Genomic DNA, 14407 nt, shown 5'->3' with positions numbered 1-14407 from the left:
GTACTTGGCACTGCTCACTGTGGTTTGATTTTGAAAACATTATGCTTGGGCGTGTTGTTGAGATCTCTTTGAGGTGTACATTGGCATACCGAATGACTAAATCTACTCACTATGGCTGCCAAGTTCTTATACTATATCACTTGCTGTGCACAGCTACATATTACCCAGTGCACATGTAAATATCACAATGAAGATATGCAGTCTTTTTCCTAAACTACGGGACACTGTGACTGTTCCGTCCACTGCTGTGTGGCCATTTTAGCTACACTCATGACTGGCACAATGTTGTGACTGTTTATGCAATGGATGAACTTCAGACAGCCTTCAAATGACTGGTTTCCTGCCAAATAGTTGTTGTGATGCTGTTTAGAGAAAGAGAATAACCATGTGCAGTTTGACCTGTCGTTGTGTTTTTGGATCGACTCAAGTTCCTCCTCTTTTTTGTGGGCCAGTGAGAGAATACAGCTGGTTTAGTCTGCCCACACTGAGCTGAAGGATAGGGATATTGTGTTCTGAACACCAGTGCAGTTGTTGGCGTGAGAGAATGAGTACTGTAAACAAAGCTGTGTGGAGTCGGGCACTGGGGCTCTGCTGTCAATGAAAAACACTAGCGGGATGTAACTTTCAGTGCTACAGAAAGAGAAAGTGTACAGACTAATGGCTTGTGTGCAGGGCCAGACCGAATCTGAGGACATTTCTTGTTATTTATTATTAATAACTTTTTAGGGGGTTTTCACCCTTTAATTGGACAGTATAGTGGGGAGTATTGACAGAAAAGTATGTTGAGCGCAGAGAGGGGAAAAATCAGCAAAAGACCTTGAGCTGGGAATCGAACTCTGGTCACTGTGAGAACTGTAGTGCAACGTGTTGACACACTAATCGCAAGATTAATGGCATCAACATTTCTTGCTATTTCTTTTTTGGTAAAAAAATCTGTAGATTTAGGTTATAAACTAAACTTAACTCTAAACGTAACTAAAACTTAACACATGAAGTAAAAATATTCACAAAAATATTCACATTTTAAGTTTTATTTAAGGTTTTTTTGGTTTGAAATAAGAAAGAAAAAAGTCTCTCATATAATATATCCATTTTGTTACTTTACAAGTGATATTGTACAGTTCTTGGTATATATAAGATGTTAAATCTATCTTTTACGTTAATATTTTTTAAAAGATACTATATAATATTATATTTGTCCATATATGTTAGATTAGCAAGTACTGAAGCCACATCTGGAGCTTATCTAACAAAATAGTTTAAGATAACAGGTACATCCAAATTGATATGTTGTAGAAAAATATCAAACATAATTTTGGCGGTTCATTCCGCTGTGGTGACCCCTGATTAATAAATTTATTTAAGACTTTATTTTATAAGTGAGTGAGTTTATAGTCATAGGCTCACTGTATTGGTCAAAATAGAGGGAATGTGGCCTTTAAATCATTTAACACTTGTGATAAAGGATTTACTTTAACAAATCTCTCCGAAATTGCTAGCAAATGTCACAAAATTATAATGATATTCACTGACTCAAACATAACATCATGAAGTAGAAAAGGCATGGTTAGAAGTAATGTTTTTTTTAAAGATATTGCAAGTATCCAGTTTTATTTAGCAGTTAAAAAACTATTTACAAATCATGGGGTGAAAATACTTATATTTCACAGTATATATTGCTATGAATAATTAAATATTACAATATTGTTCTTCAGTATTGTGCAACCCTAGCATAAACCGCAATATTGTGACATGCATTTGAATTTTGTTTTATTAGCACTTCTTGTATGTATTGCCTCTTCTTGTTGAATCGTTAAATTCCTCCTTAATTGTAAGTCACTTTGGACAAAAGTGTCTGCTAAATGACTAAATGTAAATGTAAATATGTATATAATTAAATTATAAACTGTAAAAATGCCTTTTTAGATTTATTTAGTAGAATCAAATTAACTTTTCAAGCCATCTCATCTATCAGAGTAAAAATATTATGTTCAAGTTAGACATGAAAAGATAAAAGCATGATAGACATAAATCATAAAAATGTTTGTTGTCATGACGTTTTGTCATCATTTTACACAGTGGTAAATTAAATCAACAATTGAGCCAAATTTACTTAAAATATAAACATGATTATGAAGCTTTACTTATATTATTAAATGTGCAGCTTTATATTGTTGTTGAAGTTGTGGTGCTTGTTGTAACACTGACAGTGAAAATAGCTTTTGATTAATTTTTGATATACAGTTGATATACAAGTCATAATTATTATTAGCCCCCCTGTTTATTTTTTTCCCCAATTTCTGTTTAACGGAGAGAATATATTTTTTCAGCACATTTCTAAACATAATAGTTTTAATTACTCATTTCTAATAACTGATTTATTTTATCTTTGCCATGATGACAGTAAATAATATTTTACCAGATATTCTTCAAGACACTTCTATACAGCTTAAAGTGACATTTAAAGGCTTAACTAGGTTAATTAGGTTAACTAGGCAGGTTAGGGTAATTAGGCAAGTTATTGTATAATGATGGCTTGTTCTGTAGACTATCGAAAAATTATATAGCTTAAAGGAGCTAATAATTTTGACCTTAAAATGGTTATTACAAAATTAAAAACTGCTTTTATTCTAGCCGAAATGAAACAAATAAGACTTTCTTCAGAAGAAAAAATATTATCAGACATACTGTGAAAATGTCCTTGCTCTGTTAAACATAATTTGGGAAATATTTAAAAAGAAAGTTAAATTCAAAGGGGGGCTAATATGTATATTGTTTATTATTTATAATACAATTACTGTTGTTTTTATTTTTAGGTTTAATTTCACTGATTAAAGGGGCAGTAGGTGATCTGCCAAAATGCTATCCATTAGCATAATATCTTTGAAAACAAAGTCCCTCCCCTGCTGTCCAAAGCCACGCCTCCTGAACTCACGAACGTGCATTTTAAAGATTAGAGACCCACTAGATTGTCATTCGCCAGTTAGAAAACTTTATAGTACTTCAAAATACTACAATTACGAATGAAAAACTGTATTATATCTAGCACGTTTTCAGTTGTGTAGAAAGCAAAGCTTGTCATAATGTGCGATATTTCATGCATGCAAGGATCGCTGGTCTCACTCTCTCACACGCTTTGTCCTAAAATGACTACTGTATGCGTAGCGCTTGGTTGGTGGTGTGCAGGAATTACACTTATTACTAAGCCATACTTTCATGCTATTTAAGACCGAATATTAAAGTAGCATGGTAAACAATGTAGGGAGCATGTCACAGGTTGTGAATATAAAACCAACTTCACCTCAGTAAAGCAGGCTAGGCGGAATAGCGCTATTTGCTTATGTGTTGTTATTAAACTAAATAAAAATCTGCATTATCGATGCTGTAAAAGGTCCCTTATGAAACTGAAAATAGTCGCATCAATCTTTCATTGGAAGATTTCAGTAGCTGAACAACACTTCTGTGCATATTACCATTCATAAAATGGCTCAATACAAGCTGTCTTGTAATGTACAGTATGCATTTATATACTGTACTCTGATTTCCTCTGGCCTCCGACCATCCTCTCGTCACGTTTTTCACTCAATAGATCTCTTAGGATTTACTGAAGCTGTGCAGATATTTACCAGCTCTCCTCTTTTTTTCCCTCTCACTTCTGCTCTATACTTCACCACTTTCTTTCTTTCTTTCTTTCTTTCTTTTTAGTGACTACATAATCAAGGAGAAGACAGTCCTCCTGCAGAAAAAAGACAATGAAGGTTTTGGCTTTGTGCTGAGAGGAGCCAAGGGTAAGGAAAAAAGGGGGTCTTTAAATAAGACTTTAAACCCCAAAGAGAAAGGAAAAATAAAGTTAGAGTGGGTCTTAAAGGAACTATAATTTTTGGTAAATGATTTAATTCAATTGATTTCCATTCATAGGCATACAAATGATAGAGACTGGGAATACAGTACCATAAAATATTTGTTAACATTTCACTGTATTCCTCAAGTAACCTACTGTACTGGACAAATCCATACACGATGCCAATAAAAGATCAATACCTAAAGGCATGACCTTATTGCTGGATAAAAAGAAAGTGAAAGTGGATTAGACTGAATTCTCTGCTATTTTGGGTTACTTACAGTTAGCATTGTGTTTAATTTTAGGAAAAAGAGGCTGCAGTCATATCATAACTGTAGTGCTATGGAAATTTCACATGGTCAAACACATCGTGACCACAGAAACAAATACTAGAAAATATGTTCGAATTTTTCTACAAATATTCATGTTTCAGTGTTTCATTAGCCACAATGTTAGATCACAAATTTGTCAATGTGCACTTAACAGAATCATCAAAAATATATTGCAAAGAACGTTTGTTTTGATTAAACTAATTTAATATTATAAAAAAAAAAACTGTGGCAAAAACATTGTGTTGTGTAAATATAATTTGTGTTAATTTAACATCATTTAACTACAATTAGCTGTGCCCCAGAAGCTACTGGCAGAAATGTTTAATAAGTCAACCCCCTTTAAAGTCATTGAGTTATTCACACACTGCATAAAAGGGCACATTCATTCTAATTCTTTATTTTTCTCACTCATTCACTCGCTCACTCACTCACTCACTCACTCACTCACTCACTCACTCACTCACTCACTCACTCACTCACCCTCACACACACATATACACATACACAATGCTTCCCAAAACAGGAATTAGGACATTTGACTTTCATCACCGTTCATCAATTTGTTCATTGTTATATGCATATTCATAATTTGACTTGTATTCTAAACCCTGGATAGTTCTCCCAATCAAGTTTGCAATTACCCACCCTGGTGTTGTTCAAATTCCGTATGTCCTTCAACCACACACACACACACATAGAAAACCCCCACAAATGTCCAGCTTCGACTCTCAAAATGGCCTCATGTGGTACCTCATGGGGATTTTCATACACTCAAAACTTTTCCACAGTTCCTACATGTAAAAATGTATATGATCAGTCCTGACAGCATTTGTTTTTAGGTCATGGTAACTTATTAAACTAAGTTGATCATGTTCTAACCTAATTTTATAAATTACACAAGCTATTTTAAGTCAGTTTAACATAATATAAGTTCAATGGACTCATACGGTTAATTTGATTCAGCTTTAAAAATTTAAGGCAACCAGGATTTTTTATAGTGTAGAACTATTGGCCGAAGAACATGCTTTTGGTGTGGTTTGCACTGCAGGCACTGGGAATAATTTTAGTTATAGGAACATAATCTTGAGGAACTAAATTAGTTTCTACTTCAGAGCATGGCCTAATCCAGCAGTGAATGTCTAAATGCAACTAAGAAAATGGTCTGTCTGAGGGGAAATTAGTTTTTGGGAAACCAGGCATATGGTATTAGAACAACACCAGGGTGTGTAAATGACGACTTGAGAACATTCTGGTTATCCACGCTCGACTGATTACATAAATGTCCTCTTTTTTTTCAGCTCAGACCCCTATAGAAGAGTTCACTCCCACCCCAGCCTTTCCAGCACTGCAGTACCTTGAGTCTGTCGACGAGGGAGGCGTGGCCTGGAGAGCTGGTCTGCGAATGGGAGACTTCCTTATCGAGGTGTCTGCAAAACCACATTATAGACCTTTCTTTCTGGTCCTCCTTATTTGAGTCTCTCTAGAATTGTCCTCATTACTCAAGGACTCTCTGTGTATTTTTTTTCTTTTTCTTCTCCAGGTGAATGGTCAGAATGTGGTTAAGGTGGGACACAGGCAGGTGGTCAATATGATCAGGCAAGGCGGTAACAGCCTCATGGTCAAGGTTGTCATGGTTACTCGAAATCCTGATATGGAGGAAGGGGTCAGAAAGAAAAGTAAGTGATAGAATTTCATACTGCATAGAAAAAAAGAAGTGAGATGATGATGACATTGGTGTCTCACTCTTTTTCTCCACATACAGTCCCACAGCAGAGTAAAAGATTGAGCACACCGGCTATCGCTCTGCGCTCCAAATCCATGACATCAGAACTGGAAGAGATGGGTAAGAGGGGGGAAATGGGAGAATAAAATACATTTTTTAAAAATCCTAGAGCAGTGTTTCCCAACCTTTACTGACCCCCTTTTATAAAAACAAACCAGAAATGATCTCACGGCATTATTATTCAATCAATTGAGACAGAAAGCCTCTCAGGTGTGTGTATGTGATTTATACTGTACAGTGCATCCGTAAAGTATTCATAGCGCTTCACTTTTTCCACAGTTTTTTATGTTCCAGCCTTATTCATTTATTTCCTCAAACTTCTACACACAATACCACATAATGACAATGTGAAAAAAGATGTTTTGAAATTGTTGCAAATTTATTAACAATAAAAAACCTGAAAAATCACAAGTACATAAGTATTCACAGCCTTTGCTCAATACTCAATACTACACTGTTGATGCACCTTTGGCAGCAATTACAGCCTCAAGTGTTTTTGAATATGATTCCACAAGCTTGGCACACCTGTCTTTGGGAATTTTTGCCCATTCCTCTTTGCAGTACCTCTCAAGCTTTATCAGGTTGGATGGGAAGCGACAGTGTACTGCCATTTTCAGATCTCTCCAGAGATGTTCAATAGGATTTAGGTTTGGGCTCTGGCTGGGCCACTCAAGGACATTCACCGAGTTGTTGTGAAGCCACTTCATTGATATTTTGGTGGTGTGCTTTGGGTCATTGTCTTGCTGGAAGAGGTCAAGAGCACTGAAGCAGGTTTTCATGCCGGATGTCTCTGTACATTGCTGAATTCATCTTTCCCTCTATCCTGACTAGTCTTCCAGTTTCTGCTGCTGAAAAACATGCTGGTATTAGCCTGGTGATGAGCAGTGCCTGGTTTTCTCCAAACATAACGCCTAGCATTCACTCCAAAGAGTTCAATTTTAGTCTCATCGGATCAGAGAATGTTGCTACTTATGATCTGAGAGTCCTTCAGATGCCTTTTGGCAAATTCCAGGTGGGGAGTGGCTTCCGTCTGGCCACTCTACCATACAGGCCTGATCGGTGGATTAATGCACAGATGGTTGTCCTTCTGTAAGTTTCTCCTCTCTCCACACAAGAATGCTGGAACTCAGACAGAGTGACTATCGGATTATTGATCACCTTCCTGAATAAGGCCCTTCTCCCCCGATCACTCAGCTTAGATGGCCGCCAGCTCTAACAAGAGTCCTGGTGGTTCTAAACATCTTCCACTTACGTATGATGGAGGCCACTGTGCTCATTGGAACTTTCAGAGCTGCAGAAATGTTTCTGTAACCTTCCCCAGCCTTGTGCCACGAGACAATACAGTCTCAGAGGTCTACAGAGAATTCCTTTATATTCTTATAAAGACAGGTGTATGCCAAATCATGTCCAATCAATTGAATTTACCACAGGTGAACTCCAATAAAGCTGCTGAAACTTCTCAAGAATGATCAGTGGAAACAGAATGATGTACCTGAGCTCAATTTAGAGCTTCACAGCAAAGGCTGTGAATACTTATGTACATGTGATGTGGTTTTGAAGAAATAAATTAATTTAATCCATTTTGGAATAATAAGGCTGTAACATAAAAAATGTGGAAAAAGTGAAGCGCTATAAATACTTTCCGGATGCACTGTATGTTTTATAGTGTTCCAAAGTTTTTTATGCTTGTCAAGGCTGCAATTATTAAAGTTACAGTAAACAAAGTAATGCTGTTAAGCATAGTACTATAATATTAAATAACTATATATAATTTTTTAAATTAATATTTATAAATGGAATTAAAATCGTCACATTTTTTGTGATGGAAAATCTTTTAATATACCTACAAATGATTCGTATTCTAAGTATGCCTGACAATATTTTCTGATATGTGAACTATTGTTAAACTTCATGACATCTTCAAGGATGTTTATAGAAAAACTGTAAATGTTTGTAAATCTTGGTAAAATTGTTTGATATTCATTATTTTTGCTTAAAACAAACAGGACGCATTCTAATGTACAAAAAAAAATCTAATCTGTATCACACTTTCAGTGTTTTAATGCTTGAAATAAATCATCTTTGACCCATATTGCAAATCCAGAACAGTAAACAATTGCAATCATATTTGAACTTAATACATTTAAAGATTAATTTCTCTTTACTAAATTTAGAAAGACCAAATCTTTTTAAGCACACCCTGCTTATGTAACCCCTGGGGTTTGCATACCTCAGTTGGGAATCACTGCGCTAGATGACCGAACCAGAAGATTTAGAGAGAGTGAGAAAGACGACATTGAAGAGATGAAAGAGCCAAATGGAATAGTTTGAACAGTCAGAAGGGAGAAGGATTGAAGAAGAGAGAGTGAATGGCAGAGTAAACTATCACAGTGAAACACTAAATGAAAAGAAGAAGAAACTGATGGAGGGAAGTATTAGAACTGGATGGCATAGAGTTACAGAGGAAACGAAAGAAAGAGAGAGAGAGACAGCATTAAGAATGTTCTTTCACTGTTCTTTCAGAAGTTCCACACTGTCACTACCAGCACCCCCACTACAGGTAACCCCCAAAAACTGTCCCCTACCAACCTTTATATCCCCCACCCCGTCTCCCACCTTCTCCCTCAATCCTCCACCTGCAACCTTTATTAGCTTTAACCCTAAACCTCAATCGATAGCAATTCCCTTATGGTTAACTGGTTCCTTAGTGCTGTAGTAATACAGTGGGCATTGCAAAAAAAGGGACAGTATGTGCTGGCTCAACATGCCACCATGACTTACAATCATTTAGCTTAGCAATCAGACTTCTGTAACACCAAGGGAATCAGGCTAAATTATTTCAGTTTCCCACCAGCAACAAAAATGCTTCTTACTGTCATCCAAATCAATGTATAAACCTTTCCTTATGAACCAGTCCTCACCTGTGTAGTCCACTGAGGCATGTTTTTACCCTTCTCTCCTCTCTTCAGCCCAAACAATAGTCTCACAGCTCACTGTCCCTTGTGGCACTGTGTCTACTGTAGATCAACGCTTTCTTAAGCCCAGTTTCTAGTATTTCAGTAATCAGGATTAGTGTGTGGGTTATGCATTTAGTAATGGTGAGTACTGACGAAAGTCAAATGGGTTAATTTCTATGCACTTTATAGAAATCGGAGAGAACAGGTTCATTTACCAGTCCCTAAGGTACAGTAACATAGTCATGTTTACAACACCAACTCATTAGGAAATGTTTGCCAGATTATTATATTGAGTAGGGGTGGGCAATATGTTGGCTGTCTGATTGATATTGGTTTTATTAGTGTAATAGTGTAATATATGAACACTAACATTCAAATTTTTGGGGGACAGAATCTTGTTATTATTATCATTCAACAAGGGTGAATATAATACATATAGAGAAAGCAAAGACTAATATACTGTTATGAATCCATACCATTTAGAATAAGTGCTGCTCTTCTATATTAAGTAGCACACATATTTTCAACATAAATATCATAATAATAAAAGTTTCTTGAGCACCAAATCAGCATATTAGAATCACTTCTGAATGATCAAGTGACAATTAAGATCGAAGTCTGGCTACCAATGATTTAATTTCATTTCATTATGATATAAAATTATTTCTTAACATACAGTGAAATAAAATGCTGTTGTGTTACTCCACTATTTGTACTGAACTTTGATTAAAAAAAAAAAAATCAAAAGCCTTTTTGAACATCTCAGATTTTTTCCAAAAAAAAAAAAAAAAAGAAATGTAAAAATCTTACTGACCCCAATATTCTTAGCTGTTATTATCAGATAAAACTTAATATGTGCATGTCTAATATTTAAAGGGCCATGAAACCCCCCTGTCTCAGCAGGGTGTTTACACACTTCTAGTTTGAAAAAAGTCAGGAAAGTGGGTGAGTCCAGCTTTGTTTGGGTGGGAGTGGCGAGTGGCGAATGAGGGAAGGGTTTGCATGAAAAAGGGTTTCATTATGTGCACTACAGCTGATTTTCACACCGGCAACACAAACACAGACACAGAGGAGATGGACAGTGACACGGAGAGCAGCATTTAAAGAGTATCTGAGAGCTGTGTGAAAATGGAGGATTTTTAGTCCATAATATTGTAGTGATATTACTGTAAACTTAATAACTAATTCATTTTGACTAAGGTATGCTTTTAAAAACTGAAAGAGCACTGCTGACAATACTAACTAACTTTGCCATCTGAATAAACATAAACAAAGAACATTGATTACACACTTACCAAATCTGTAGAGACAGGACAATCAAAACAAACTGGAACCGCATCCTTTTTTGAAAGAAGATGAGTGGCAAATCCAGATTTAACCATTTCCAGATTTGAAAAGCTATCGGGTAAAATAAACGTCCCTTACAAACATATTTTTGTCGCATGTTAGCAGACCACTGTAATCTGACTGCTTGGGTCCACATGTGAGCTGTGCTTTCATGGCTGGGAAATAGAAACAAAACTTTTGTTTCAGCACATTTAAAAACGAAACATCGATGGCCCATGTCTCCGAACGATTCTTCTACTACTTGTTTGAATTATGGTTGGCAACACAACATGCCATCTCTCTGAACACTGTAACAGGTAGTCTGCGAAGTTCTTTTCATGAATTAATGAACAGATGTCCTGAAAACTCATTGGCGTCACTTTATGCCAGCCGGTACAGACAGCCAATCTCTATGCTGGAATTTACACAATGATCTTATCACCGTGACGTTGCTTCAAAATAAAATTTTCAAAACGAATTTGCTCTAAACAATGCAAAAACAACCAGTTTTAACATTTTAGCTAAATATAGGTGTCCAGTGTTTTTAGCAACGTGGGACACATGTCTGTCAGCATCTCAAAAAATGTAATATGGTGTTTCGTGACCCTTTAAATGAATTAACACTTTAGCAAACCAGATTACTGTGTGTGGCATCTTCAGATCATTAAACGCAGCTCTAAACATCACATGTAAAACAACCAGCCACACTTAATTCTTTCAAACCTTCAGTCAAGTGGTGCCTTCCTGTCTAAGCGGGTATTTTTTTTGTCCAGAATCCACTTTTCAGGCTAGACTTAATGAAAGAAGTCTGGAGACTATTTCAGGGCATGAGAGTAATCTGTGTCTGCTGTTACCTATAGAGCTGTTTGAGTACTTCTACTGATGTATCTTCTCATTGTACTGAAGGTGTTTAAGGTGGTTAATGTGTGCAGGTGTTGCATTATCTATTACCATGTGACTAATCAAATGCAGCAATTTAGTGTAAGTGAAGAGCTCTCACCTTTTCAGACGCACTCACCTCTCCACCTGGTACTGCATCCCACCTCACTGGCTGCCGTGCTCTAAAGATAGCAGAGATTGCTGTAGCATGAATGTCTCTCTGCACTGGCACCTTATAAAAGGCAGTAGCGCTTACATGGAAAAAAAAAAGTCAGAAATGACTCTATAAAGACAAAAGGGCAGATGATAAGTCTTAAAGGAACACTCCATTTTATAACTCTCCTAGAGTTAAAAGTTGAGTTTTATTATTTTAAATCCATTCAGGCGATCTCCAGGGCCCAGTTTTTCATAAGTAATCTAGTGGGATTTTGAATTAAGATCAGACCATGTAATCTAATCTTACTTTTGATTTAGATTAAACCTGCCCTTTAGGTTATTCAAAACTTTGGAACTCAGATTGGAATCTATTTGATAAAACAAAACAGGATTATCCTGATCACATCAGAAGGGTGGACTTTTTAAACCATTCATTTAAAAAAATTTACTTTTTTAATTTTATTTGATCACAAACTTAATGGTTACAGATGATATATACATGTCTTCATATTTGAAGCCTATATGCAGCATGTCACATCTAATAAGATACGGTAAACAACAACAACAAAATATCAAAGCAGTATTGTATTAGAACAAACTAAAAGCTGTTAAATGTTTGTTGATTGCAGAGTTTCTGTTTCTTACCAACTTCAACTTACTTGAAACAAAAATGGCTGTTTGTGGCCACTGGTATTTTGCCTACCTGTTGTTTTTCTTGCTAAGCCAGTAGGCTACACTGTTGTTTCCATTTAAGGCTCTGGTAAACAGGATTTGTTCCTGAAATGTAGTATTTGGATCACAGTGATCCAACCAGATGTTCCCTTAAAATTCTAATAAAAGTAAGATAGATCAGTTAATCCTGGATAGCGAAACATGGGATTTCCAAATCTGGACCAATTTGATCCAGATACATTTTTTTTGGGGCCCAGGTCTGGCAGGAGCACTTTTAGCTTAGCTTAGCATAGATTATTTAATCAGAAAATACCATTAGCATCTCACTCAAAAATGACCAAAGAGTTTCAATAATTTTCTTATTTAAAGCTCGGCTCTTGTGTAGATACATTGTGTACTAAGACAGAAGGAAAATGAAAAATTGATCAGTCTAGGAACTATACTTTCAGTTTGGCGTAATAATGGAAATAAAGGTATAAAAAGGGAGCTTTGCTGCTTTACCATGGCTGCATTAGTATAAATTAAATTAGGACTTGCTCACACTAGGATTTCTGAACTGTGCCCCAGCACGTTTCCCTGTTTGTTTGACAAGTGTGAGTGCTCCGAATCGGGCCCAGGCGCAGTTCAGTTGGCTGGCCCTGGCCCAGTTGGAATTGGTGCCAGAGCGCGGTACGCTTGTAGTGTGTGTGCAAAGTGTACCTGAGTCCGAAACTGATGAACCGACGTCACTTGTAAAGGGCCACAAAACCCCCCTGTTTCAGCAGGGTGTTTTCACACCTCTAGTTTTGAAAAAGTCAGGAAAGTCGGTGTGTCTAGCTCTGTTTAGGTGGGAGTGTCGAGGAAGGGAAAGAGGGAAGGTTTTGGATAAAAATGGGAGTTTCCACTTGGGCACGTGCTGATTTTCACAGAGGCAAAACAAACACACAGACACAGAGGAGAAAGACTGACTTTGTTTACATAGGCATAAGTAACCAAATTATTTGCCAAATCATTAATTTGTTGACTTTAACTGCAGTTTGGCACTTCACTTTCATTCAGGAACATTTTATGCTTGCCCCCCGTGACAAACGAGATATTGCATACAATATTGCTGGAAGAGTGAAGTTTTAATGGAATGTTTGATACCGTACGTCGTATAAGAGAAAAAAATCCTCCGCATTTCTAGTAACTTTGATGCACTCGGTAGGTAGCGTCAGAAAGCCATGTGTGTATAGACTATCCTATCACAAAATGCGGCGAAAATTCAACACGACGGTAATAGTTTGATTGCGGTGTTTTACATGTTTACACTCGGAGTGCAGCATTTACCACGGATCTTTCAGTCCATAATATTGTAGTGATATTAACGTACTGTAAACTAACAAGTAACAAAATCATTCTGACTAAAGTATGTCTTTAAAAACTGAAAGAGTACTGCTGAAAGACTACATCTGAAGCGTTGTCATACAGTGTTATGCCTGGAGTTCATCAATAGCCTTGCATTTACTAACACAGACTATATTTGAAGTGTTTGAAAGTAATTCGGGATTTCCTCCTGTAGAAAAATGTCATAAGTACAATGCTTAGTGGCTCAATGTATTACAGCAGAGTTTTTAAAAGTCTACACACTTTCTTGATATAGTGTACAACCAAGCACATGTGGTCAGAACACAAACGAGTTGCAGGTAATAAAGTATTAATCGTTCTCCCAAAGTAAAGTCTGTCTAAGCCAGGCCTAAGCAAAATGCCAGCAGGTGTCTGTAGCTCTGCTCACTCTCCGCCTCTTTGCCCTGGTTTGATATCCCGCGATTGGTACGACGACGCGCAAACAAAATGGCGACGGTTGGCCACGCCTACTTGTAGCTTCTTTTGCAATGTTCAGAAACCTATGGGTGACGTCACGGATACTACGTCCATATTTTTTCCATATTATAAGTCTTTATCAAGAATTAATGCTGCACGCTCAGAGACGGCACGATGCATTCGCAGATACAGACGTCTACTCTCCACGCTGGAATACACTCAAGTATCTTATTGCCGTGGCACAGCTTCAAAAATTCATTTCAAACCGGAAGAACGAATTTGCTCGAAGTAACGCAAAAAGAATCAATTTTCACTTTTTTGTGAAATATATGTGTCCTAATAGTGTTTTTAGCAGCATGGGACACATATATGACTGTCAACAGCTTAAAAAATGTGTTTTGGTGTTTCATGATCTTTTAAGGGACTATTTCATATGGATAAATTAATCATTCTTACTTTTCAATGAGCATAAACTGTCATAGTTTGTTAAAAAGACGCAAACCCCTCGCTGCACCTTCAGGAAACCTCCTAATATCTGCAGCACAAGGAAAGTGTTGAAAGTGCAAAAGTTGTGGATCTGTTCAGCAAAATATTTGACTTGTCACTGCATATCAAACGACTAAAAATACTACAAAACAATATTACTATTGTACAGAGCGAGAGCGCTTCTCTTCTGTTA

At 36.7% G+C, this 14407-nt stretch overlaps 1 protein-coding gene across 1 annotated transcript in view; it reads left to right on the top strand.

Moving 5' to 3' along the window:
* shank1 (SH3 and multiple ankyrin repeat domains 1) overlaps window positions 1-14407 on the top strand; it is a 118388-nt gene that overhangs the window by 92355 nt on the left and 11626 nt on the right. The window contains 4 exon segments of the mRNA XM_056453602.1: window positions 3706-3788; window positions 5472-5596; window positions 5714-5849; window positions 5936-6016. Coding sequence (XP_056309577.1) covers window positions 3706-3788; window positions 5472-5596; window positions 5714-5849; window positions 5936-6016 — 425 coding nt within the window.

This window comes from Danio aesculapii, chromosome 3, assembly GCF_903798145.1.
Source record: "Danio aesculapii chromosome 3, fDanAes4.1, whole genome shotgun sequence".
NCBI classification, from domain to species: Eukaryota; Metazoa; Chordata; class Actinopteri; order Cypriniformes; family Danionidae; genus Danio; species Danio aesculapii.
The sequence above is the reverse complement of the archived record's forward strand: the minus strand, read 5'-3'. Positions and strand labels throughout refer to the sequence as shown.